This window comes from Rhipicephalus microplus, chromosome 3, assembly GCF_043290135.1.
Source record: "Rhipicephalus microplus isolate Deutch F79 chromosome 3, USDA_Rmic, whole genome shotgun sequence".
In the NCBI taxonomy this organism is placed as follows: Eukaryota; Metazoa; Arthropoda; class Arachnida; order Ixodida; family Ixodidae; genus Rhipicephalus; species Rhipicephalus microplus.
Window position 1 is genome coordinate 78,700,905 of NC_134702.1, and position 27,295 is coordinate 78,728,199.

Consider the following 27,295-nt stretch of genomic DNA (forward strand, 5'->3'; position numbering starts at 1 on the left):
AGATGCAAATACATTATAGCCCAAATAGCAGATCCAGCGCAGTTATAACGCAACATAACGCAGCCTATGAAGGATGTGCGCTTCTATTTTTTACTGCACGGAATGGCACTTCACGTTCCTTGCACCAGAGTAGAAAAAAGAAACTAGTATACTGCTAGCGCCACGCTAACACGGCGGCGAACATCAACTGTTGATATTCAAAGCCAGGCTTGAGTGGACAGCGCGGGTGCTGAACGTGCCGAACAAAACGCTTCGCGCATCACGTCGGCTCCCCGGCGTTGATTTGGCGTCGTTTCGAAGGCGTGAGGCTCGGCGGTGGAAGCGGCTCCGAGGTTCCATTGACATCCGCGCCTAGGGTCGCAGCCGGATTCATTCGCCGACAAAAAACAGTGTACCCGCCGCAAAAATGGCCGCACGCAGATTTTGCGTTGGGGGAAACTGGAAGATGCACGGCAGCAAGAACTCCATCCGCGATATCTGCAACACTCTGAAGGGAGCTAGCCTGGACCCTAACGTAGGTGAGTAAAGATGAGTTCCCGGTGGTTGTAATGGTGAAGCCTTCACCGCAGCGCGCCTTGGTGTATAAGCTCAATATTGGTTGCTTGTTCTACCGAAACCCCTTTGCCGAAACAGCGCGAAAGCCAAAATGATGTTTTGTCGATGATCGCCGCAAAGCGCTTTCATAACGGCGTCTTCTTTTTTTTCAGAGGTGATCGTCGCCTGCCCGGCCCCGTATCTGGACTATTGCCGGAGCCTGCTTCCACCTTCTGTGGCCCTCGCTGCACAAAATTGCTACAAGGTTGAGCAAGGCGCTTTCACTGGCGAAATCAGGTGTGCTCTAACTTGCCGTCTTGTTCTCTCTGTGTAATGTCCGTGTTTTACTGTGCACACGGTCGTGGCAGCACGTTAAAAACCTTTCGTTGACCCGTAAACTCGGGGTAATTGCGTGACATGTAATGTGTGCGAATATTTCTCTTGCAGCCCTGGCATGATTAAAGACTGTGGTGGCCAGTGGGTCATACTGGGTCATTCGGAGCGCCGACACGTCTTTAAGGAAGATGACGTGGTGAGTGATTTTTCGCGTGCTGACCTAATCATTTGGCCGCCTCGCGTAATCCTGACAGCAGTCGGCCCCCTTTGACCTCCACCTGACCTTGATGCAAGGTGGCTTGACAGATTGAATGCTCGTGGCCCCGCCTCATTTCTAAATATATCAAGCGGCAGATCGCTGGTTCCTTGTACCGTTGTTGTTGTTTTGGAGCTGCTGTTTTTTCGTTCTTGTTTTCGTTCAGGTGGTGAAGCGTTATCGCGAGATGGGTCTTGGTTTCGGTTTCGTGTTTACCTTAATCGCTCGTTATGGTAGATCCGCTCCACTCTGCCATTTCATTGTGGAATAGAACTAGTATCAAGCAAGAATGAATCGTTTGTCATATTTTTCAAGCATTGAGTGCACGGTAATCTGGGAATTATTCCAGTGAAGATTTCCTTCAGAAAGTTGTTCATTTCCTGCTCACATTTTTTTTGCCCCTTTTGATCAGTAATCGCTAAGAAGAAAAGCAACATACATTGAACTGTGGGTGAATACGGCTCCTTACGGGCTTCGTTTACGCACTTAATGTTATGTTTAATGGAGTGTGTGTTGTGTATTCTGGAAGTCATCATTTCGGTAGTGAAACTTCCACACATCGCAACATGCTTGACCTGACTGCAATAACAGTGAAACAGTAATTGTCTTTCTTATATTGCTTGCAGCCAATAATTGACGTGCATGCATTGAGTTGCTGATTACATTCTTGTTATGCATAAGCATCAATTATTGACTGCTCAATAGATATTCAATTAAACCTTGATTATTTTGGCTCTAAAGTTTTGTGGAAAGCGACAATATGCTGCCTTGACATTCTTTAAATGTTGAAAGTGTTGTGCAATAAATTATTGAAAGTGTGACCCATTCGTCGACGTTCCACCTGCCACGGAGTTCTGGTTGCTATGGTGCTCGACTGCTGACTCGCAGGATCGAAATCTGTCTGTGGTCGTCGCATTTTCGATGGGGGCAAAAGTGCTTGGCATCCGTGTACTAAGATTTAGGTTCATTCAAAGAACCCCTGATGGTCCAAATTTCGGGAAGCCTCTACTACAGCATCTGTTATAATCACATCATGGTTTTGGGATGTAAAACCCCAATTTCTGGGATGTAAAACCCCAATTATTATTCATCAACATTCCCTCATAATTTGTTTCCAAACGTGATAATTGTCCGTGTAGGAATATATCATCCTAGCAAATTTTATATGCACTAGCTTAGTAGTTGCATACCACTATCAGCATTTTCAACTAAAGAATGCAAGGCTTGGTATGGTGCTTACTCAAAACCTTTATATTGATTTTTATACCGTGATAATCTCCTTTCTGTAGTTTCCAGATGTGGCCGATGGCCGCTTGAAAAGCAGTACAGCTGTGCTAAGTGAAGTGGAAGCCTAGCAAAGCCACCTGTAAAATCAGGGGGATGGGAAAATGATATTTGGTTGAGGAGGAGAGAAAAGATGCATAGCCATACATAGCACAGTATAACGAGGGGTGGGAAGTGAGAGGGATGAGAAAAAGGTGAAAGCCATGAGCTCCACTGCCTTCTCAGTTTTTGCACTGCCATTGGGTAGCTGCTTCTATTTTTTTTTGTTCCTGTGCTCAGGATACAGATTGTGATGCAAGGCCACTTTATCATGCAATTGTTTTTCGTATCTATCCTAGCTCATCGGGGAAAAGATTAAGCATGCCTTGGAATCTGGCCTCAACGTCATCGCTTGCATTGGTGAGCTGCTGGAAGACCGAGAGGCCGGCAGGACTGAAGAAGTTTGCTTCCGGCAGATCAAGCATATTGCATGTAAGTTTCCAACTTCACCTACTCGATATTGTTTGCAGTAGCTTGAACAGCCGAGCCTGCAGTGTTAATTTGTATTGTTTCAGTAAAGTACCTCCCCAGCCAAGGTACTCCCCACCCCAACTTGTAAAAAAAAGTACTGTAGGTAAAGGATTAATGGACTAAACTGGCCAGAACAGATTAAAGTGTGATTCAAATTGGCCCGAACATGATTAGTATAGAGGCCACACCAGTGGCGTCTGTAATGAAATACATTGCGCAGCCTTTTTGTTTCCTTTCTAAGTAAGAGTGGCCAATAAGACACCAGCATTTTTCTGTCCAGCCAGAGAGAACCACCGTAAAAGAAATGTACAAAAATGTGTTTATACTTCTTTTGCAGCTAATGTCAAGGACTGGAGCAAGGTTGTCATTGCCTATGAACCGGTGTGGGCAATTGGTACTGGCAAAACTGCTACTCCTGATCAGGTGAGCTTTTGATAGCCACTTCATTGATTCAATCTTTAACACAGGAGCTGTTTAAGCTATGCAAAACACCGAGATCATCCATGAAAAGCTATGCAGTTATGTGCCACAAAAAGCGGGGGTATGCCAAGCAGCTCCTAGCATAGCGTAGTCATGCTTAGTATAGTGTCATCACATCATATGGTTAAGTAGCACACTTTTTTACAGGAACAACAGGGAGAAAAAAGTGCACTACTTAACCATATGCTATAATGATTAGTCACCAGCTAATCCAGCTGTCAACCTTATAGAACATCATTAGTGTAGTATACCAAGTGAAGGAAAGTAAGGGTGAGTGATGGGGAAGGGGGAGGGTAAAGCCTTGCTTAGCCTTATATTGTGCTGTTTAGTTAAACACATAAGGATGAGAAGGGGATGTTAAGAGTCGGAAGGACTGATGAGAGGGTGTAGAGGAGGAAATAAAACCTAAAGGCGGGAAGGTAAATCATTGTAGCAGTGCAAGAAGTGGGGAAAGAGAAGTGTCAAAAAGTTCATTGCGTAGAATTGCCATGTATAGACGAGAGCACGTCTATCTCGCACCCAGGGGCCTTCTGCGGTATACCCTGGCTCCCAGGGACGCCATAATTTGTTTGGAACTGCCAAGGCGCGCCTCGTTAGCATGGCAAGCAGTGGCTCTGGGAGTTTAAAAATCGGAAACGTGGCTGTTCACGCCGCACCCGCTTATAAAATGTCATCTGGGTGTCATCTGATGCGACAACAACCAGCGCAAGAGAAAGAGATTGCTGAGCACTGCCTGTGATGTTCACAGCACATCGCGGGAATCGTGCAGGTGTGGTGTTTCGCGATTGCACAGATTTCCATCCACAACGAGAAACGCTGAGATCCACCGCCTTTGGGTATAATAGCAATCGACAGGAAAAACTGCGAGCCCAGTAAAGTGTATAAGTAAGCATACTTATTGCGTTTATTCAAGCGCGACTCCAGCTGTTACAGCGGCGATTTGCGGGCAGTGTGCCTGTAGTATGCGGCACAAAACTGTTGCCGTACTCTTTCGCAGGCCGCATGTCAATAATGGGATATGCGTATTACGACTCATGCGTGGATGCACGCATTGCGCATGTTTAGTATAACTGTAATGGCCTACTATCGCAATTAAAAGAGACTTGAACGGCGCGAAAATCATGGCTTTCGGCTTGGTCGAACTGCGATATGCCTTGACTGTCCCTAGGCGAATCTACATTCAGCCGGCGTCACCGTAGCATTTTAAAATCTTGTTCTGGCTGGCACTTTTGCACCACGTGTGTGTTCCGAGTGCCCGGCAGGACTAGCAATTGATAAACATGCAGTACATAAGCGTAAGTTGGAGCCAGATTCTAGCGGTACGTTGACGCCAGCTTACAGCACAAATTATGCCTTATCACAGCCAAGGCACACCGCAGTTAACGCTCTCCGCGTTTCTTTCAGTCGGATACTGATGAAGTTGCTTCCGCAGTCTGCAATGCACGTGCTGCAGACATTCCAGACTGTCGATTAAGTTCTCGTCGACTTTTCACTCGAAATCAGCACGAAATTCCAGCAAAAAAAAAAAAAATTGCCCGCAGCTTCCCTCGGGGGAACACTGAGGAGGATGCGGACCATATAATTGGTTAACGGGGTGTTAAAGTGCGACTTACTTGGGTCGATGGCTAAATTGGTTAACGTGGTTGTGAAATGGGGTGTTAAATTGCGACTTACTTGGGTCGATGGCTAAATTGGTTAACGTGGTTGTAGGAGGGGGTGTTAAATGAGTGAACACGTACACACGTATGCGAAAGGGCGGCGCTGGTCGAAGGGACGTCGATCATTGTGTTTGTGGATTCGTTGGAATTCATTTCACCGCGACCTTGGACGTCGACGCGCCGTACAAACCAACCGACGAGCGGCAACTGAGCGAGCGAGCGCCGACCTTGAGTATATATACAGCACGACGGCGCATGCACTGTCAGCTGTTGAATGTTCTCGAAGCGCGACGCCACATGCACGTCCACTGGAGAATCAGGAGAATTGTAGATGTCGAACGCGGTGTGTAGAGGAGGAAGGGTGCACAGATGGTGGAGGAGTGAAGCGCGCGCGGTGTGTAGAGGAGGAAGGGATGCACAGATGGTGGAAGAGTGGGCGACGGCGCGACGGTGCATGCGCGCGCGTCAGCTGTCGAATGTTCGAGAAGCGGCGCGGACGGCGCACTACAAGGCGCGAGTATAAGATGCTCCGCATCTAAAAAAACAACGGGAAACATGCTTAGGGAAACATGCTTACAGCCGGACTCGGGTTGTGAAGTTTCGCGTTTGATTGGCAGAGCGTCTGCTTGCGTGGCAGTTGAAGATTTTGCTTCGCCACGCTTGCAACAGATGGCGCCACGTGCTCCTCAATATGGTGGCAAGCACTGAGCTCGCTGTGTTCTGGTGTATAGTGCGGTGTAGCAAGGAGTGCGAAGGAAAGTGAGGGTGAGAGGTGATGCGAGTTTGTTGAGGAAGGGAAAGAGTACAGGGAGAGAAAAGCATAGCATAGTCTTGTACAGTAAAAGCTCGTTAATTCGGATTTCACGGGACCGGAAAAACTGTCCGAATTAACCGAATGCCGAATTAACGAATGAACAGGGAAAACAACATTTAAAATCAAGCTGCAGAAGCATACCTTTATTTGTTGAAGTATTTTGTAATTGTCGTCTGCGTTTTCGGGCAGATTCCGGCTGACATCACAATTTTTCTTAACTGTTCCAAATGGCCAACAGCACCCAAGCTGTCGGGAGTGTTGAGGCAAGCGTCCTCTAATATTAACAGTGCTTCCGAGACTTCCCGTGAGGTGCGATGAGGTCGCGTCTGTATCTCCTCGCATGATTCTTCGTCGGAATCGTGGTCTTCATGGGTGCCCATGACATCATTAATAATCTCTTGATCGGTCAGGAGACCACTCGTGGCGACACCATGATCAATCGCGATGTAGTCCTGAAAGGTCACATCTGTGGGAAGGACAGCATCGAAAGTCGGGCAGTCATCGTCGGTGGACTCGGCTGACACCTCCTCGATGCCATTGTCAGCTACTGCTGCATGCTCGGGCCTCACAAAACCGCTGTGCCGAAAACAGTTGGCGATGACTTGCGGCGGAGTGTTTTTCCACACGTGGGCGATGATGTGCACTGCGCCGAGTAAGTCCACTTGATACAACTTTCCAGCTTCTGAGCATAGGATCATTCGCTCTAGCAGGTGCTTGCGGTACTTCGACTTCACGTAGTGAATGATACCCTGGTCCATCGGCTGAAGAGCAGACGTAGTGTTGGGCGGCAAAAAAACTACTTTGATGCTCTTCAGTTAGACTGTACAGTTATGGGCACTGCAGTTGTCAACAACCATAATTATCTTGCGGTCCTTCGACGTGAAGTGCCGGTCCAACTGCTGCAGCCAGCCGCGAAAAATGTCCGATGTCATCCATGCCTTCCTGTTCGCTGTGTACTCGACAGGAAGGCTTTTGACGTTCTTAAAACAATGTGGCTTAAGCGCCTTCCCGACGACAAGTAGTGGCAAGCGCTCCGTGCCAGTCATATTGGCGGCAGGAAGCACAGTTATCCTTTGCTTGCACTTCTTGCCACCAATGCACGCGTCCCCTTTGAAAGTCACCGTCTTGTCGGGCAGAGCTATGAAAAATAGAGCAGTTTCATCTGCATTGAACACGTCACGTGGTTCATATGCGGCGATGTGCTCCAGCAGCTTCACATTTCTCCACTCGGTGGTCACGCTTTCGTCAACACTGGCCTCTTCGCCGCACACACTCCTGAAGACAAGTTTGTGTCTCTCTCGAAACCTCGCAAACCACCCTTCTGACGCTTTGAACGATTCAATGTTCATCATTGCAGCGTACTTCTCACCTTGCGCCATGATGAGAGGTCCGCTCAAAGGCAGATGCGCGTTGCGACAGTCAGTAATCCACCGGAGCAAAGCTTCTTCGAGCTGGGGATGAGCTGCGGTTCGCAACCGCTTTCTAGAGGCATGAAACTTCTCGCTTTCGAAGGCTTGCCGAATCTGTTGTTCATTTTTCACGCACGTTCCCAACGTGCTCCGCTTCACGTTGTACTTGGTCATAACCTGCTGTCGCGATTCGCCGTTCTTCAGTGCTTCCAAAATTTCCACTTTAGTCGCCAAGTTCTTCGCGTCGTAGTTCTGCCGCTTTTTCGGCGTTGCCATCACTGTAGCGCACGTTAATGGTGGCATGCAAATACAGTCACAATGGAAGAAAAAGAGAACTCCGCAAGAAGAGATGGTTCCGACACGACAACACAAGGGAAAATAGTGTCGGAGGCGCTGAGTGGAGAAGAAAGAAGACGTTGACGTTCGGTGACGCTGCGATCGCCCCCACTAGTTGATGATGATGGCGATGCCACTCAGGTTTCGGTTTCACTCCAGTGGTGCCAGCGCTGCTTTATCACACTTTTGTGTAGCAGCAGCCGTCAGCATTTGTTTGAATTAAGCGGTGCGGAGCCGAATTCCGACGAAATAACGAAGGTTTGGTCCCATAGATTAACATGCACTTTGGCCGGGACCAATAGAGCCGTCCGAATTATCCGAATTTTATTATTTATTATTTTATTTATTTATAATACCTCAAGGGCCCCAGTCAAGGGGTGTTACATGAGGGGGTAGACAGTTCACAAACGGATGATTTGTTCGATGGCTTCTTTGAAATGGGCGAGGCTGGAGTGGTGCACGATGTCAGCAGGAAGATCGTTCCATTCTGTTGATGTTTGCACAAAAAATGAAAAGTGATGGGCAGTGGTATGCGCACGGGGTGGATAAACCGCTTTCGAATGGCTGATACGGCATGAAAGACGATGGGCTGGAACGATAACATGGTTTAGGTGCGATGCATGATAAAATGTGTGAAACAAACAGTCATGAAATTTTGCGGCGTGGAGCTAAGTTAACCATGTTAGCTTGAGATTTTAGTTCGGTGACGCTGCTAAGATAGGAATAGTCAGAATTAACGAATTAACGAACTTTTACTGTATAGTATAGCAAGGGATTGTGAAGGGAAGTAGAAGAGAGAGGGAGATAAAGCAGGAGGAGGCTCATTATACACCTCGAAGACAATGGTCACTACCCGAACACCATGTTCGGCCTCCACCAAATGCTCAGCACACAAGACGTCCTCTTGCAGATAAAGAAAGATATTCTTCTCCGCTTGAGCAAGCCCAGTAAGTTGTCTGTTCTAGCTCTGGACGTAAAGGGTGCATTTGACAATGTGAGCCACGAAGCCATTCTGCGTAGCCTTGAAGACGTCTGCTGCGGTGCCAAAACATACGCTTACATGCTGGCTTTCCTCACCAACTGCACAGACACTGTAGGGATTGTCAGTATCAGGAGCGAGCTTTTTCAACTCCCTAACAAAGGCACACTGCAAGGCTCAATGATGTCACCACTACTTTTCAACTTGGCCCTCCTTAAGCTCCCACGTCTCTTGGACGCTGTCCCTTGGATACATCACGCGTTATACGCCGATGATACCATTATGTGGACAAGAGGTGCAAGCTTGGGTGAACAGGAGGAGTGACTTCAAGAGGCAGTTAACATCACTGAAGAATATCTCAAGACCTGCGGCCTCTAATGTGCTCCAGAAAAGTCGGAACTGTTAGTACTTGTGGCACGCACCCGGGGTAGGCCACTAAGCTACGACGCACCTGACCCACAAGTCTTTCTACAAGGGGTCCAAATATCCACAAGTTGACACACTTCGAGTCCTTAAACTACATATACACAATGATGGGTCTGGCTCTGCTGCCTTACACTGGCTGCTGAACACTGTGACAAAGCTCACTCACTAATCCGAAAATGGCTAACCGCCACAGTGGCTTTAAAGAGCAGTGGCTTCAAAGAACGTACGGAACTCCCTACCTCAACCTGAAGACAGTGGAGAAACAAGAACTTACTGCTGATATGAAAGGCTACAAAGCTTGCCCTAAGACTGCTGCCAGCCACTTCCACTGACCGATTGCTCTGCATGGGAGTTCACAATACATGTGAAAAACTCGCCGAAGCACACCTCATCAACCAGGTCGAGAGACTCAAGCTGTCACTCGCAAAGCAAGCCGTCCTTCGACGCAAAGTGTACAAGACCACCCTAGAACCCAACGAAGAACGCAAAGGCAAAATACAATCACAGCTCCGAGAATGCCTTGAAATTTAGCAGATCCCTAGAAACATGCATCCTCAACATCACCGAGCGAGGCGGCTCGCCAGGGTTAACATGACTCGGAAAAACCATGGCAATGACCCGCAGGTGTGATACGTGGACGCAGCCAAATATGCGGGACGTAACGCCTTCGCGATTACCGTCACAGATTACAAGGGCGCGGTACTGACAACAGCAACTATCCTTGCCAAACGTGCAGAAACAGCTGAAGAGGCTGCTATAGCACTCGCCACCGAGACGAGTAAGGATCCCATCGGGGTCTTTACCGACTCGCAAACAGTGGCACGGAAATACCTGAAAGGCAGGGTCTCCACGGTGGCGATACTAAAGTGCATGGGCAATCCTCCTCCCTACACATGCGTCGTGTGGATTCCGGGTCATGAAGGTCTCGAGGGAAATGAAGCGGCACACACCGCAGCCCGCGAATGTGTCAACCGGGCATTCCCGTACTAGATTTGAGGCACCTCCCACTCAACAGAATCAGAGGCAAGAGAACCCGTACCACTAACGTATCATGCATTGCTGCAATATTATCCGCTCGAATGCAGGTCATACCCTCCGCAACATCCAAAACTCTCAAGAGACGAAGCCATTGACTACAGGCGTCTTCAATGCAACAGGTTCACTCACGGCATACTATTTCACCATATGAGGCCAACGTTGCACTGCTACATCTGTCCTCACTGATATGTGGCAGACTCTCTGGCGCACCTCCTACTGCAGTGTAAAGTAAGCATCCCAAGGCTACAAGCAGCAGCACCAGATGCGGACCAAGACTTCCTCAGTGAAGCGTGAGAGGCTGCGATCTCCCAGCCGGACCTGGTCAAGCAGCGTAAACTCGTCGCTCGAGCCCGTCGGGCTGTCCAGGCCAGAGGGTTCCTGGAACAAGGGACCCTCCCACCTTCACTCACAAGCTTTATTTAATAAATGTTTTCTCTCTCTCTCTCTTGCATTGTCAGAGGTCCGTGGCAATGTCCATACATTTCCCAAGATGATCACTTACTTTATTCTTGACATTGACTCTTGCCCTACAATTCAAACTTGTCTCATTGCACAAGCATTGTCTGTCCCTAATAGTAACTGTGATCACGACCTCTGTGGCTGTGCTGTCTTGTGTTTGCTAGAAGATAGTGAATGCATTGAAAATTTGTCATCTTTTACTAAACTGATAGTGAATGCATTGAAAACTTGTCATCTTTTACTAAAACTGTACCTTTTAGGTCAGCAGTAGAAAGATTTCCAGGGGAGAACTATAGCTAGCATGTGGCTTTCTATGCTTCTTTGATAGGGGTCCGTTAAATGGCTTCACATTGCAATTAGCAGAAGTGACATTGATAGCATTAACAGCACTGTTAGTGTAGTCATAGACAAACATTGCCATTACCGAAATGTAGTAGAACAAGCTCTTATGCTGTATGCCAATCACGCACCACTTTCCGTTGCCTGTTAACAAGCTTATTTAAAGTTAATTGTTATTTTACATGCTGCACTCAGTGAAAGATTCTTTTTCTGAGGTTCTTGCTTATGTGTTAGACAATCAAATAATCAAACATACAATTATACCTGGCAAAGTGTAAAAACTTCAATTGTTCCTAACTGTGGGGCACTGATTGTGATGTAAAAGAAGTGAATTGAAGTGCACGAAAAATTGGCCTTTCTCTTTATATCCCACCAACAGAAAGAGCAATTTTTGCATCCACTTCAATTCTCTTCAGTTCCCTTCAATTTACTTCAAAATTAGTACATGACAGTTTAAAAAAAGACAATATCTCTGGGGTCTCCCTGGCCTAAAAGTCTTTTTGATTCACTTGAGTTGGTCTAACATGCAAAACTAGAGCTTTGCTCGGCTGTGAAGCGAATTAAAATATTTAGGTGTGAGTGCGACTTGTATAAAATATTTCTTGAATATTTCATGAATGGTTTTAGAATAATTTTTAGAGTTCGAAGCGAAATGGTTAATAAAAAAGTTAAGGAGGATACCTAAGCAACACAAAAGTTTTCTTGTTTTGGCTACTTTAATAAGCACTGGCAGAGTGGTGTTTTATAGTTGTCCTATCAAAAATGAGACAATGCAAAGGACAAATTGTATTTATTTACATGGTTCGGTGCAGCAACAGTTTTCTCGACAACACTTTGCATGTGAAAGGCAAAGATGCTGTTTACTCAGAGTCTCCTCCTCTTTCAACTTTTGTGGTATGTGGTGGTCAAGGTTGTGCTCCTCCACTGTCTAGAGTTCTAAGTCTGCCTTGTAGACGTCAATATATAAGAACGCCTGAAATATTGGATGCCAAAAATTTTTGGCACCTGATTTTTTGTTCTTAATCCCCAAATTTCAGGTCCAGAAAAGCATGAATTGAGCCCCCACCCTTTTCACATCGATCATTTGCATTTTGGAATGGTTTTTCTCAGTCAATGCATTTGAAACTATAGCAGAGCTTGAAAGGCAGTTTTGCCACAATACGAGAGTTTGATGGGGTAAAGCATATTGGAAATGCGGAAAGACCACTGTCAATTGGACGTCGACTATGTTTGTCTTTGGGAAGTTCAAATAGTTCGAATAGTGAAAATTTCAGTGTGAATCAATTCTAATATCAAATACTATTTGAGAAATATTCGAAATTTTGAATATTCACACACCCACATGCAAAAATAGTGGCATAAAGTCATATATGTTTTTGGTGTCCAAAAGCTTTCTGCTTTGCAGAATGAAATTTCCCCAAGTCATCAGTCTAGGTGCTGGTGGCGGTGTTGTAATTCTTGCTAAGTGCCTTGTGAAAACTAAACCTTCTATGTGTTGAGAACACTGTGCTGGTGAAACATGTTTCTATTCTCTGAGGGGAAAACATTGTTGTAACCAGAGGCATACTACATATTTTTATTTATGTAACTGGCCACGGAACTAAATTTATGCTTTGACGCATCACGGTTTGCGAGACTTGTGTTGTACTTTTCGTCAGCTATGGCAATGATGTAGAGGTTGTGCAAGTCTTTTTTTTTTCCTCAAGTAAAAACTGAACACAAAACACAACTTTAAATTCTATCTTTACATGGACTTGCTCACAAATATTCAAGATGCCGTAAATTTTGGTTGAATCAGCATAGAACATTCATTCTTTCTTCATTGTGCATAGTCCCCAATCTATATGACTGTGGGGTGCCGATTTACTTTCTCTCCCAGTCCAGAACAGAGATCTTGTTCCATACAAGCACATGTCTGGGGGGGGGGGGGGGCATCAGCAGTGGGGGGGGTACAAAAGCACCATTTGTCCCTTCCCCACACAGGTTTACTCAATATGAAGTGTTTCCTATACACATGCATGAACTGCTTGATATTTTAAAAGCTGCATATTGCACTAAAAAATTGCACATTCACAAGCAGCATGCAAATGTGTATTAACTTGGCAGGTCTAATCAAAATCAATCAAGAACTTAACAAGCTTTTTACAGTTCGGCCAACTTGTATGCAAATGTAGCCAGGCACGCATCAAAATATAGGTGCGAGGAAGTTTAGCATTCACTCTTCCCAACTTTCTGTTCGCAGGCTCAAGAAGTCCACTCCAAGGTGCGTAACTGGCTGTCTACCAATGTTTCCGCTGATGTGGCATCCAAGGTCAGGATACAATATGGAGGTGAGGATTATAGTTGTTGGTTTCTCTCACTCTGAAAAAAAACAAAAAGAAAATAGAGAAAAAAAAGACCGAAATGTCTGCGAACAAGTCTATGTGCATAGCAGACTTATGTGTTGGGATTCGACTTGCAAACAAAGCGTTTGTGTATAGTTGTCAACCAGTTTTTCTGGAGGCTCGCCTTTTGTATCCTGTGTTACATCATAGCAGAATTTATCCGATGCAAGCAATGTGCAACAGTGAATGGTACTGCGGATGCTGTATTGCAGGCTTCTCAAACAGGTGGCCTGCTGACCCTTTGCTAACAGTCTACCTGCTCACGACTCTCTTAGTTTCGTTTATTTTTTTCTTAATATGCACCATGAGTGTTCAACTTTGTGGTGAATTGTACTCGCGTTATTCTGAATACGATTTGAGACTTAATAAAATTTTTTTAGGTAAGTTACAATGCCATGAATAGTTTCAGGCATTTTTGTTTGTTTGTGAGGCACTGCATAAGGTCACCTTGCACTGAAGCTTTAATGTGGAACACAAACTCCGTATTTTACAATTGGCACCCAGGTTTATGATTAAGAGATCGCTATCGATTTGTTTAATTTCTCAAATCCTTTAATAATAATTAAAGTGGTTTACTATTAATGTCGTCCGGTTTCCTTAGTAAAAACGCATATGTGAGATGTGGGAAAAATGTTTTCTTCTGATGTCAATGTTAGCTGTAGCTGACGTTTTGTCTTGCAATTAACTGGCGAAAGAATTGATTTAGTGAAGGTTTTATTAATTGGTACCTTACAACATCAACTGGGTACCAAAATCGCACCATCTGCCAGTCATGACTAGAGAGTTGCTGGCATGCATGATTCTTCCACAGGGTCGAAAAATTGTTACCCTACTGTATCCGTTTTTTGCTTCTGCTTTCATTAATATTTTGGGTTCTCGCTCTTTCATCGAAGTAAAATGAAACAATGCCATTGCGGAAGTGTGAGCACCTTTACACCTTATGGGTCCACCAAACGTGCAAGTTTGTTTCTAACGACTGGTCGACAGCGTGCACTGTACCATCATTTGAGCTTTGGGCACACGGTCCTCTTATTCCTCTTAATAGATGTTGGCTTTGTACTTTAGTTGAGGAGCAATGCAAGACTTCATTCTGCGACACAATCTCCTTTTAAAAAGCCATGATTTTTCAGTGTGTGCCGCGGTGCATACTACTATCACTGTAGCACTGAAGCATTGAAGAATATATTTATGTGTGCCTTCTTATTTACTGTTCGAATTTATACATATTAGGTAACTCGAAACCATATCGCATTTCAACCAAGATGAATAGGGCATACAGTTCGTGAGACTTAAAAAATTATTGAGTGGATGTTTATAATAGTTTTCTGCATAGGTCAGCAAAAAAAATTTGGAGCTTACAGAGATATGTTGTGCTTACAGTATATGTTGTGCTTACCCCCGTATTCAGAAACGCTCCTTGTCTAGTACTTGACTTGCCACCGCTTTTAGTGTAGCGCTATAGAAACGCCTTTGTGCCGCATTGAAGGCGGCAACAAGTCCAGTCGAGGAGATTTTCTAGATATGGAGGTATTCACTCATACTCAGATGACAAAAACTTTCTTCAACCAGACTCGCTCAGACTCAGACTTGCAAACTATTACCCTAACCTGCTAAGGCTTATTCTTGGATCAATCAGACTCTGAGTGAACCTGAGTCGACTCATCAGTACATTATTGTATAATTAGTCTTTTCGATTGCATCATATCATGTCGTGGGTGCTCTGTAATGCACTATTTGATGTCGTAACCCCAAATATGACAAAGCAGAGTTTTTAATTCAGTAATGACCTTTTTAGGGAAAGCCCTGACACACACTCATACTTTCACAAGACATATGCAGGGTGTTTTCTTAAGGCAAACAGATGCTTAATAAAAATTCATTGACAGTCAGGCCCTTGTCATGTTTGCAGACGAAATCCACACTGAAGAGAAAAAGCTTTTCCACACCTAAAGTTATATTCGAAATGGTAATTAAGGTAAATTTTTTAATTAGATATTTACTTATCAACTCTAGGGCCATTGTCTTTATGGGAGAGTTGTAGGACATCACGTTTGGGACACCCTACATGAGAAAGGACATGAAATTGCTCTCATGGGCTGTCGTTGTGAATTCTCCATATCGGATTATGCTTGGCACGTGTAAACTTAATTAAGTTTACACACGCTGGCTGGCACGTGGTAATGAAGGTTGGCATACGTTTAACGACCAATCCATCATGGCTCACCATGTGCCATTCCGATTGTGCCTTTCGTTATTCGTCACAGACATGCTGTTTAGATCTTTGTGCCCTGCTGTGGGTGCACAAACGTGAAATGGTCGTGCTCGTTTTCTTTTCAGCTTCCTAACCATTTGCTTCCCAGTTTCTTCTTTCGGGAACGAAAGTAGAGAGTGACACCATATTCCGTGACGTCACTGTCTGAGCCGTTAAAACTAACTCGCCAAACCAGACGAGGCCCCATTCGTGCACATACATTCGCCAGTCGAAACGCCTGCCACCCAAATGCTAGCCTATTTGAAATAGCTTATCCTTGTTCATCAAGTCCTTATTTACACAACTTATATTGTCCAGATTGGCAAGAAGTGCTTTGTGCCGCGATGCAACTCGGGCTACAAATCGTGCTTGGAGAAAGTTTCCCTTTTCGCTGCTCCGAAGGATAGTGACCGCTTGAAAGTGTGGTGACATGCTATTCCACGGAAGGATCGCGAGTTGCAAACAACAGATTTTGTTTGTGAAAAACATTTTGGTGCGCGATTGGTCACCAAATCATGGGAAGCGCTATCTATATAAAGGAAACGTTCTTGTCAGTGCGCCGAGGAAGGCGGCTTTGGCAAAAGACGCCATCCCAACAATATTTCCTGGATGCCCGAGCCATCTAACCAAGACTGTGAAGAAAAGGAAAGCACCTGCGACCCGTGTTTGCCTTCCCGCCAAGAAACGCTGTGTCAGTGGTGGAGATTCATCAAGCTCAACTCCTGCGTCATCGCTGGATAGTCGAGGCTCCGATACCGTCCTCTCTGGAATTGCCGAGGCGATCTCAGTTTCCTGTGCCACCACTGCCAACTGCAGCACCGAGGCCACCGTGTTCGAGCCAGATGCAGAGCCAGGTACTGGTGATATCCTTAAAAACTCTGAATCGGTCACTCTGCCAACTGCAGCTTGGGCACATCATAAAATAAATATCGATGGCCAGAAAACGGTAGTGTTTCCAGAGATGCACGTGTCTAATGCTGCATTCGTGGCCGCGAATTCAGTGTCTTGTGCTGTGGGAATGGCTGCGGAAGTCGAAGGATACAACTACTATGCCGTTCCTGTTAATCACATATATCTAAGAAAAGTCGTGAGCTTCGATGAGGCACTGAATATCAACATCGCTTTTTTTGGCAGGCGAATAGCAAAAGAACAACTCGGATTTCATGGAAATATCCGCAACATAGCCGATATTGAGACGCTGATTTTCCTTGTGCACAACGTTCGTTTATGCAGTGGAGGGCCTTACTCTAAAGAATATCTGAACGCACAGCCTTCCAGCGCTTATGTTGATGTAACAAGCCGCTGGAGACACAACCAATGTGTCCTTCTGCTGCAGTCGGACGCAGCTTCATGCAAAAGATGTCAGAGCCTTCAAACTACACTTCGTCTTCACGAGAAGCGCAGACTAGACAAGGAGAAACAGAAAGCGGCCTATGCGATATTTCCTATTGTCGAATGTTCGAAAGGCTGATGTGGTGACTTTCAGAAGAGTGCAGTATTCATTAAAGAAATCTGTTGATCGTCTTAAGAAGAAAGTGGGTTCTTTGACATCCCAACTTAAGTCCTGCCAAGAAAAGCTGTCGACAATGTCGGAAGAGTACCTTGATGGCAAGCTCAGGGGTTTAAACATTCCTGAAGGTGAAGCGACTGTTATTAAAGAATGTTTAGCAGCTGTGAAGTGCACCAGCAAGAGGAATCGGCGCTACAGCGAAGAGTGGCTCCTACGTTGCCTGCTCTTGTACATTCGTAGCCCGTCAGGCTATTCCTTTCTGAGTGATGACAACGTACTGCCCCTTCCGTGTGTGTCGACAGTGCGGAAATACCTCTCCATGGTGCATGTGAAATGTGGTTTTGACACTAGTTTTTTTAGTGAGTTCAAAAGAAAGCTCTCAACAAAAGACGCTTTTCGAAGACATGGAATTCTGGTGTTTGATGAAATTAATGTTCGCAAAGAATTGCGGGTGAACTCCAAAACAATGACTTATTCTGGACATGCAGACTTCAGAAATGAAGCTGAAGCGCCGAAGCAGCTAGCCGATCATGGACTTTTGTTTGCATTCCGTTCTTTTGGTGAGAGCTACTCCCAACCCATGGCTGTTTTTGCAAGCCACGGCCCTACAAGAGGAACTGTGTTGTCCCAGCTTGTATTGAAGGCGATACTCCTTCTTGAAGATGCAGGCGCATTTGTTGATGCGATTGTGTGTGACGGTGCCACGACCAATCGATGCATGTGGAAGCACTTTGGTGTAACTGGTGCTTTAAACATTGCAAAGAACTATTTTGTTAATCCTGTGTGTGAGGAAGGAAATGTTTGTTTTTTCAGATGCGCCACATCTAATCAAGTGCGTGCAAAACCGGCTTCTGAAGCAAAAGCTATTCTCTCTACACGGCAGCCTGATGTGGTCACGCTATGACAAACTTTACGTAGTTGATACCAAGGCCGAAGGCATGTTGAGGGTTTGCCCAAAACTTTCTTTCTCACATGTAAACCCAAGCAACACCGAAAAAATGTGCGTGATGCTTGCAACGCAGCTGTTCAGCCTCAGTGTGACAAACGGTTCAGGATTTTACTCACAGAAGGGATCGCTTGGCTTATGCAATGTAAAAGGGACAGTTGATTTTACGGTAAGGATGAATAACCTGTTCGATGCCTTCAACCGCAATACCCGAAGGAAGGCCTCGGAGAAGGAAGCAAAGATTTCAGCATCCTAGAGTCAACATTGCAATGGCTGAACAACTGGGAGAAAGGTGTCAAGCTAGGTAAAGTAAATCCTCACAACTTCCTGTCTCAATCAACTGCTGAAGGTATGCGAGTAACAATAATTTCTACAATTCAGCTTTCAAAGGATTTGTTAGAACAGTTTGGCTTTAAATATGTGCTAACAGCTAAATTCAACCAGGACGTCCTTGAAAAATTCTTTCGCTTCATACGCCAAGCAAACGGTCAGAATGACCATTCTTGCTTACTTACGTTTTTGCAGTTATATAATATGCTTTCAATATATAGCCTTGTGAAGCCGCCAAAATTTGGCAACTGCCAGGTACAGATTAGTGAAGAGCCACGCCTTTTGAGCCTCTCTGACCTAACGTCAGCATTTCAGGAATCTGCTCCTCTAGAGTCGCGTCTGGAGGGACTGAAACAGAAACTAGATGGCTTAGTGGAAGAAGAAGCTGAGTGTGAGAATGTCTTTTCGGATATATGCTCGTCAGATAATGTGACCGGCTGTATAATTTATTATGTGGTAGGATTTTTGTGCAGGAAGATATTGAAGAACACCACTTGTCAACAATGCCGCAATGGCTTGGCAGCTACAAGTAATGCAGCGTCGAAGCCTGAAGCTGCATTAGTAGCCTGCAAGACGCGAGGGGGACTGGTACACCCGAACGCTTGCCTGTTTATGTTCTTAAAGGAAGTTGAAGCAATATTTTGCAAACATGCTGGAGAAAAGCACACATATGACATGACAATAGACTATATAGTAGAAAATTCCATGTTATCATTTCCCTGTCATGAGCACAAGGTGGATATTATGTCGAAAGTGCTTCATTATTATGTTGGAGTCAGGATGAGGCAACAGCGGAAGGATGTAAGCAACAGCGCAAGGTTGAAGCAGACAAGACGCAAAAGCTACGAAAGCTTTCGAAGCTTGTCTAGTGTGTTGTGACTTTTATCCTGTCAGTCCATGTTGTGCTGGTACAGATGGTGCACTGTCGAATGAATAGTGTTTTTTTCTTTTTACTACCACCTTGAGTACTATCCTACATTATTTCGTATCATTTAGCCGCCCCACACAGTACTCGAGCTAAAGCCGCTTTTTCAGGCAAAAATATGTAAAATTCGTAGATCGTGCCAATACTGTGATAAAATTTTTGGCGCACCGTAACCTATATATCTTGCAGTCTGTTTATTTTGAATATATCAAAGAGCGGTCATCGGTCACAAGCTGTCGCGCACTTTATTGCATTCGCTTTCAATCCTGTATTTTCGACCTGGAAACGGCGCGTCACGTGCTACTGCACACCTTGAAAGACCTAAATAGAGTTATTCTATTCCATTGCATTAAAGCATTCATTTTCTCGCAGATGTTTACGGAATTCGCAAATAATCGGTTCGTAATAAAAGATTCTGTAGGGTCACTTGATCTCGTATGCGAAATGCCCCTTACGCATGATACCTGCTTTTTATATGATCTGACCGCAAATACACCAATTATTCTTTCGAGGGCAAATGAAGGGCGAATTCAACACGCGCCACACAACTGGATATTTACTTTTGTAGACAAAATGCGGGAACGATCGCCTAGCCCATGGTGTTGCCGAGGCCGAATGTGGTGTTTATTACTTCACGCCGCATGCCGAACCGTCAGGCGTAAAACACTACGAAGTCTTTATATTTAACATATGATATTACACTGCCACATAATCCTCACAGGGCCTTGCGATATTGCTAAACACGCTAAAACACCGAATGTTAGAAGCGTCGGGTATGCGCTGGGTATTATATAGCCAGGCGGCCTCCGTCCCGCGCGCGCCTCCTTCCGGCAAGAAAGGGAAAGAGGTCCCCGATTTCTCCTCACTCCAATGCGCCGTCGCTCCACCTAAACTATTCTAACACCGTGGCCCAGTGCGCGCTTCACAGCGTCGGTTAAGTGACCACAAAACGCATCTTACGCCAGCATGCTGCAAAGACGCAGCAGTGCACCTGGCTGACGGTTCTAGACTACTCGTATTCATTCGAGCATCATGGCTTTGTCCATGTATCCCCTTCTGTCGACATGAACGACAACACAGGGTGGGAACACTTACTTCGGCGTTGTCTTGCGTCTGAAAATGAATTAGGGCGGAAGCTTTCTACCATCTTCCATGCATGCCAGCATGACGGTGAAGCACGAGTGCTCGTTGCCAGTGGACAAGAGCTTCATATCCTTGGCATCACACTGCATGATCATGGTCGATGAAGGCATGTCAAACCACACGGGGGTCTCATCAGCATTGCCTATCTGCCCCATCATGTAGTTGTTCTGCTCCAGAAGTTGGTTCACCAAGCCCTGAAAGTTTATAAGCTTGTCCTTGAACCCATCTGAAAGCTTCTAACAAATGGATGTGCACCACTGGAAAGAAAATCCCTTGCGTCTCATGAACCGATCCACCCAAGAGTTTGGTGCACGAAACTCTTATCTCGTGAGCCCAGCTTCTCGAGCGAGTTCCACAGCTTTCTTGCGAATGGTACTAACGGTCACTGGCAGTGAGCACGCATGAACTTCCCACACAAAGTTCCCTAGCGTATTCTCCAGCTGCAGATGAAGCGCACTTCACCCACAAAATGACATTCTCTGAGGATTGCACATCTGCAGCTTCCCTTTCTGCACCCTCCAATAGCGCACGCTTTTTTCTGATACACCAAGGCGGCGCTGAGCAGCCATATTCCCATTCGCTTATGCGAACTCAACAACCTTTAGTTTAAACGCAGCTGAGTACTGCCTTCTCGTACCGCTACTCATATTCAGTGAACGAAAAAACGACCACTAAAAATGAAACACAATGTCAAGCAGAGCGCGAACTTACAACAGATCGGAGGCAAATCACGCACACAAAAAAAACACAGAAGAGAAAAAAAAAAACCTGCTACCGGATTTGAGTGCGAATATGGCCGTGTCCAGCTTCTCATGCACGTGCAAGCCACATGTTGCCAGACAGCAATGCACTGTCTGCTAGACACCGCTATCTAAGACGAGGGGCGACTTTAGCTCGTTATATTGAAATAATCTCGACTTATATTTCGATTTATACGGTATCAATTCCGCTCTCCAGAACTGACGCTGCACGGAAACTTTGCATGCTTGCTCGCAAGCGCACCACGTCACAATGGAACGAGACACATTTCACCCATGCACTAATATGTACCTTAGACCCAACTCTCAGTCTTCGAATTCCTCCGGAACTTCGCCGACGAGACGCTACTATGCTGTGCAAATTATGGTTGGGTGTCGCATTTACCAATGCGTACGTGTTCCACATAGGAATGGCCGACACTGCTGCATGCAACCATTGCAGCAGTGACGAAACAACTTTGCACATTCTGTGTTAATGATCACAATACTGCTCGTAGAGACAGTCACTCTGCAATGCACTAGACGAACTGGACAACCAGATTCTTTCGGAAGAAAGAATCCTGTGCTTCTTCCATTCAACCGGCCTGTCCAAACGACTGTGATTGGAACTCCCTAAATGTGTGCGCATGTTAATTTTTTTCTAATTTATTTTGTATCTCTCCATCTTTATCCTTTTTCCGACCCATTTCCCCACCCCTGTACAGGGTAGCAAACCAGTTCTAGGTTAACCTCCCTGTCTCTTCCTTTTATTTATTTCTCTGTCTCTGCTTGTACTGGACAGATTCTTAAAACTTTTGCAGCGTTGAATTTGTGGGGCAATAAGCTCCTCCATAGAATTAATTTCATGGTTAGTCAAAAACGTGTTTCAGGGCCGCTTTAAAGAAAACCACAATTTCCAGTCGTTCTTTCACTGTACAACTTAAAACTAGGCAGTAGCCACTTCAGCACTACTACTCGGAAAATTCCCTTCTTAAAAAAATAATAGTAAAAAGTCTCGTGAGCTTCTAGTCTGACCTGACTAGGCTGACTAATTTTCAGCATGCCTGGTGCCCTTAGTTTTGGTTTTGCCTAGGGTCGGGGCCTTTGACAGGTGATACTGCAAGTGTTAACAATTTTTTGCTGATTACTTATTTCACTATAACGTTTGGCATGGCAAGGCTTTTACACTTCTGTTTAGTCTTTGTTTGCTAAGACAATGGCCTGGCTGTCAAAGCATTTTTATCAAAAACTGTGTTGTCTGCGAAAAAAGCACCTTGTATCTTGCTTTTATAGCTTAATTGGACTCGGACTCGCCAAATTTCTTTTAAGCAGACTCGCCAGATTTACCTACTAAGATTGTTCTCAGCCAAACTCTCGCAGACTCGGAATCGAGGCTCGACGTATGTGTGTGTGAGTTTGAATCATTTGACTCGTAGATGAGCTTGCCGACTGATGGTCTTCTGGCATACTGATAGTACTTGTGAAAGGCTTCTGTACGATATTTGCACGTAATTTGAATTGGGCTAGTTGGTTTAAGTTGAACTGTATGAAACTGCACTTAAGAGTGGCTTTTCCAAAGCATTGGACACACCCTGCATCATAAATTGGCAACTTTCCCATACCGAAGCACTTCCTTGTGGCAGATTAGTCATTTCTTTGCTAGCTGCCGTCATAAGCATGGTGCCACAGCTTATGGTGCTTTCCATTGGAGGAGCAGGAGCAAGGGTAACGAGCAGCCAGAGCAAGAGCAGCACACGGGGGGCAGCGGGGACGTGTCTCTTGTCTCCCGAATAGAACAATCGCCCTGCTCCAAGAGCAGAGCAAATAGTGGGCGCATGACGTCAGGCGTCCTGTGACCAAACTTTACTTGTGCTCGCACACCGCCTTCGCAGAGATGTTCAGACATTCCGTACGCTCGCTCTATCTGGGCAGCCGGGCACACCGCCTCCCAGGGCATTAAACCACTAGTGTCGTGAGAAAGGTAATGTGAGTTCATTGCTGGTGGTATAGCAACGAAAACTGCTCTCAGCTTCCGTCGACGCTGGACTAGTGCTTCACCTCGCCCAATGAAACACAACGCCCCCGCTCCTGCCCGACCACTGGAAGGTTCTTGATGTAAGGGTTTTTTAGCTGAGTCAAGCACAATGCTACAACAAAATACTTTTGTGCACCAGAATGCCAGGTGTCAACTGCGCCTGCACGTACGCCCGAAAACATGGCCGAAAAAGGTTGCTGCACACCTGAAATCTGTCAAGTAGCTGTCGTGCGCTATGTAGCTCGTCAGCTCCGAACTGATGTCTTTATTTGCAACTCGCGAGATCGTTTTGAGTGCAGTTAGAAGTGCTGCTGCTCGCCCAATGGAAAACGCTATTACAGTCGAACCCCGCTATAACAAAAGTGATGGGGCGCGGGGATAATTTCGTTGTAGTGAAATTGAAAAAATATAGTTGATCTGAGCTAGGAAAACAAAGGAACGTTTATTCTCAAAATTTAAAAAATGTCCGCTGCTTTCTATTTTTCCCCAGCAGCATCACGACGTGATTTTCACCCATGCATAGCGGGGCTATGGTGAAAAGCATGCTGAAACAACGCCTAAAACCGCCTTCATGAATGAAACAAACAGTGGCATTAAGACGTTAACACCAGCAGCTGTCCGCCGTCAAAAGTATCGGACAACACCGAGATGGAGTCAGGGTATCCTGGAGAGGTGACTTTTGCATTATTCTGTGCCGTTCTTATCTTCCATCACTCGTGGCTAGCTGATTTTGTTGATAATGCGGACGAACAGCTTCTCCGATTAGTTACCATAGTGGCCAAGCACGAACATAATAATAAGCATCAGAAAAGGCATCATTTCGGGGTTGTACACAGCAGCTGCGTGAAGGAAACCATGAACTGAGCGACTGAGCTTCAGCTTCGGATCATCTGGGGCTCAAAAGCAAGCCGTGGCAAAAGCAGGGCAGTCTTATTGCCATCGCTATCATGCAATGGCGCCGCCCATGCTTGCTGAACAGCTGCGGTTCCTGGTGGTGCCAACGCATGTTTTAGACTTCGTCGACGTATTTTCTAGTTCTGAAAATGCATCAAAATGTTAGACTGTGTTTACTGTATAGCAATAAATATCTCAGCCTGGAATCTCATCGCGAAATTTTGTTAAAGCGGGACGACAGAAGAAAAAGTGTTCGTTGGGGCGACAAAATTTATGCATCGAGTTCTATGGACTGCTTACGGGGAATTGTGAATTTTTCGTTGTAGCGGAAATTTTGTTGAAGCGGCGTCCGCTGTAGCGGAGTTCAACTGTACTCCCACCAAGTGCCCCCATCCCATTGCACATGCAGTTGTATTGCAATTGTCATGAGTCATGGCCTTATCTTTTTCTTCATGGCTTCATGGTGTGCTAACATGGCATAGCCACTGCATCTGTGATGGGAATGGTGAACTACTTGGCATTGATTTATGGTTGGTTCCATTCTGCAAATAGAGCAGATAGACTCCACTCAACTGGCATCTCAAATCAAGTTGCTGTCACCGATGTACGCCCCGCTTGGGTTAAGATCTTTTGCCGGAGCAAAAGTAGCCTGTTTCAAAGTAAGCTCATCGGTGCTGAATCAACGGGATTACTTTGCTGACGAAGCGTAAGGACAAGAGTTTAAAGCAAATAAGAGCGTTAGTTTGGAGCTAACGAGCTACGAAGCGCACGACAGCTACTTGATAGATTTCAGGTGTGCAGCAACCTCTTTTGGCCATGTTTCCGGGCGTGCGTGCATGCGAAGTTGACTCCTGGTATTCTGGTGCACACAAAGTACTTTGCATGTAGCATTGTGCTTGATTCAACTTAAAAACTCATATAAAGAGCTGAGTCTACGTGTTTCAAGTCATAACAGAAGTAAACTCCACATAAATACACTGTTTGCAAAAGTGACTCGTTGCCGTTATTTGGGCAGACTGTATCGCAGGAAAGCTTGCTTGACAACTATGAAAAGTGTCTGTTGTTCTTCCAGTTTGCGATATTCTCGGCAACTTCCTAAACATGTGGCTCTCTAAGTCAATTTCGCATGCTGCCATAATGAGAGCCAGTATGAACAGGGGACGAATTCTATAGGAGAGATCGTGCGATCTACATAACATGCTTCCTCAGGGTCAGAAGAGGATTCAAAGGTCTGCTAATATATTTTCTGTGGTTTAGAAATCAAGGACCTCATTCATAACATTGCAAATTTGGTCGCACAGGCTTAGTTGGTAAAAATACCATCGAGCAGATTCTCATTTCATTGCTCGTTTCTTATGCAGGCTCTGTGAATGCTGGAAACTGCAAGGAACTGGGCCGGAAACCCGACATTGATGGCTTCCTTGTGGGTGGTGCCTCGCTGAAGCCAGAGTTTGTCCAGATCATTAATGCTATGCAGGGTTAGCTCGACATGTCGTAGCTCGCAAGCCCACTCAAATTAAGGCCTTCCTTTTTTCGTAAGGCTTCTTGTTCTTCGATTAAAGGAAGGGCATACATTTGAGATTGCTTGAGGCTCTTGTTCATCTGAAACACTACAAACGTTTTCTTTATTTTCTTGGTTGTCTAAATAGGTCACGAAAATGCATTTGAGTGAAAATTTAGGTATATATAACTGATTCTTTGTCCGAAATTTACATCTATTAGTGACTAGTCACCATGAAATGTTGTTGATTACATAACCCTTGAATTGAGCATCAGTGGCCTGCCATGTTCTTGGAAGTAGCTTACCTCAGTGTCATGTCCTGAACAACAACAAAAAGGTTTGCTGTGTGGTGCAGAGCTGCGAAACAGCGGTTATACACATAGCCTGCTGCTACTGCCAGAGAATGTTTAATTTAAAACATTATTCTATGTGAACCAATTACTGTACTGTAGTTTGCCTTGTTAGTTCGCTAATGTGAAAGAGTTGTATCGAACCGGTTAAAAATTTGCTGTTGTCATGTCTTTTTATGACACTGCCATTACGAATAAATATTTGGTGCAATGCACCACTTCTGTGAATTGGAATTTGGTATGATGTGTGAAATTGATTTTTGAATGAAAAGTCCCTGAGCAAGGGACGTTGCGGGGCCAACGTTTTGACCAGGGGCCCTGGGACAGTTTTGCTTTGTTTAAATGATGACTCCCAGCATTTTTCCTAAGTTTACAGCTTCTCTGTTGTACGATTTGCACATAAGACTATTAAGGACGACTTTCTGTGTATGCTACAAAGCACAGTTTCGGACATCCACCACGACAGAAGAACTGATAGACCATGCCGACATGATTCATCTCATTAAAAAAAAAAGGTAAGCAGAATATTTATGGTGTAATATTATAGAAACTCACATTACACCATATTGTGGAATTTCTTAGGCTTATCAGAGGTGCCTAGCTAATCAAAGTTCATCAATGCCGGAATTCGATGTGACTGAACTTTATGGTTTCAAGAATATCACCCCAGGTGTTGGCAGTTAATATCGAACAGGTTTCGCGAGTCTCCCTAGTTAAAGCATCTGGCTTGTACGGGAGAGACAATTAAACTAATCGTGCCATTGGAAATTGATGTTATGGGTAGAGTAGTCTGTGGATGCAGAATGCGGTATGTACGGGGCACTGGAAAGGGGGCATTCTGTAAAAGGACCTCTGGATGTGCCCACCGCAACGGCGTGAGTGATCGATCATCAGCCACTGCTGCTGGAAACTGATTGGAGCTGCTTATGGGCGCATATGGTGAAGTACGTGTAAGCATTAGTTATTGCTGAATGCAGGAGCCCGAAGCTTAGGTAACGGATGCGACAGAGGCTTTGCCATAATGAGAGTTGTTTTGTCTCGCATGGCAAACACCGCGGTTTGTGCACTCGGCAACCTTTGCCCGGAAAACTGCAGGCTGCTCCGGGGGACCGGAGTTATACGAATGACCAAGCGCATTTAAAATTCTCCACGTAAATTTTTTTTTGGAGGGGGGGGGGGGGGTGAAGTTCTGCATTAGCGGACGGCTTCATTGTAAGTTCTGTGGATCGGTACAACGACTTCTCTTCTATATACAGCGTGTTTCAAGAAATGTCCAGAATCCTCGAAAAATGCGGCAAATGCGATACTCGCTCGCTGTATTCGTATGTGCTTTTTCTGTAGCAATTTGCTTCTTAAGATGGTTGATTACATCATTTGGGGCTAATTATAAAAGTTAATCACTTAACTTAATTAGTCGGTGTATGCTGTTGA

At 45.2% G+C, this 27,295-nt stretch overlaps 1 protein-coding gene across 1 annotated transcript; it reads left to right on the top strand.

The window, feature by feature from the left end:
- The first annotated feature begins 221 nt into the window (after positions 1-221).
- On the top strand, positions 222-26,098 carry Tpi (triose phosphate isomerase). Its single transcript, XM_037433495.2, has 7 exons — positions 222-518; positions 708-831; positions 982-1,066; positions 2,749-2,881; positions 3,258-3,343; positions 13,101-13,188; positions 25,375-26,098. Exons 1-7 carry the CDS (start codon positions 407-409, stop codon positions 25,494-25,496), a joined length of 750 nt encoding a protein of 249 aa, XP_037289392.2. The 5' UTR covers positions 222-406; the 3' UTR covers positions 25,497-26,098.
- Positions 26,099-27,295: the final 1,197 nt, after the last annotated feature.

Bases quoted from the DNA above. Each gene is read 5' to 3' on its own strand.
- Tpi (XM_037433495.2), top strand. From the start codon at position 407: ATGGCCGCACGCAGATTTTGCGTTGGGGGAAACTGGAAGATGCACGGC. The intron at 2,882-3,257 runs GTAAGTTTCCAA...CTTCTTTTGCAG, and splicing joins GCAGATCAAGCATATTGCAT to CTAATGTCAAGGACTGGAGC. The intron at 13,189-25,374 runs GTGAGGATTATA...TTTCTTATGCAG, and splicing joins GGTCAGGATACAATATGGAG to GCTCTGTGAATGCTGGAAAC.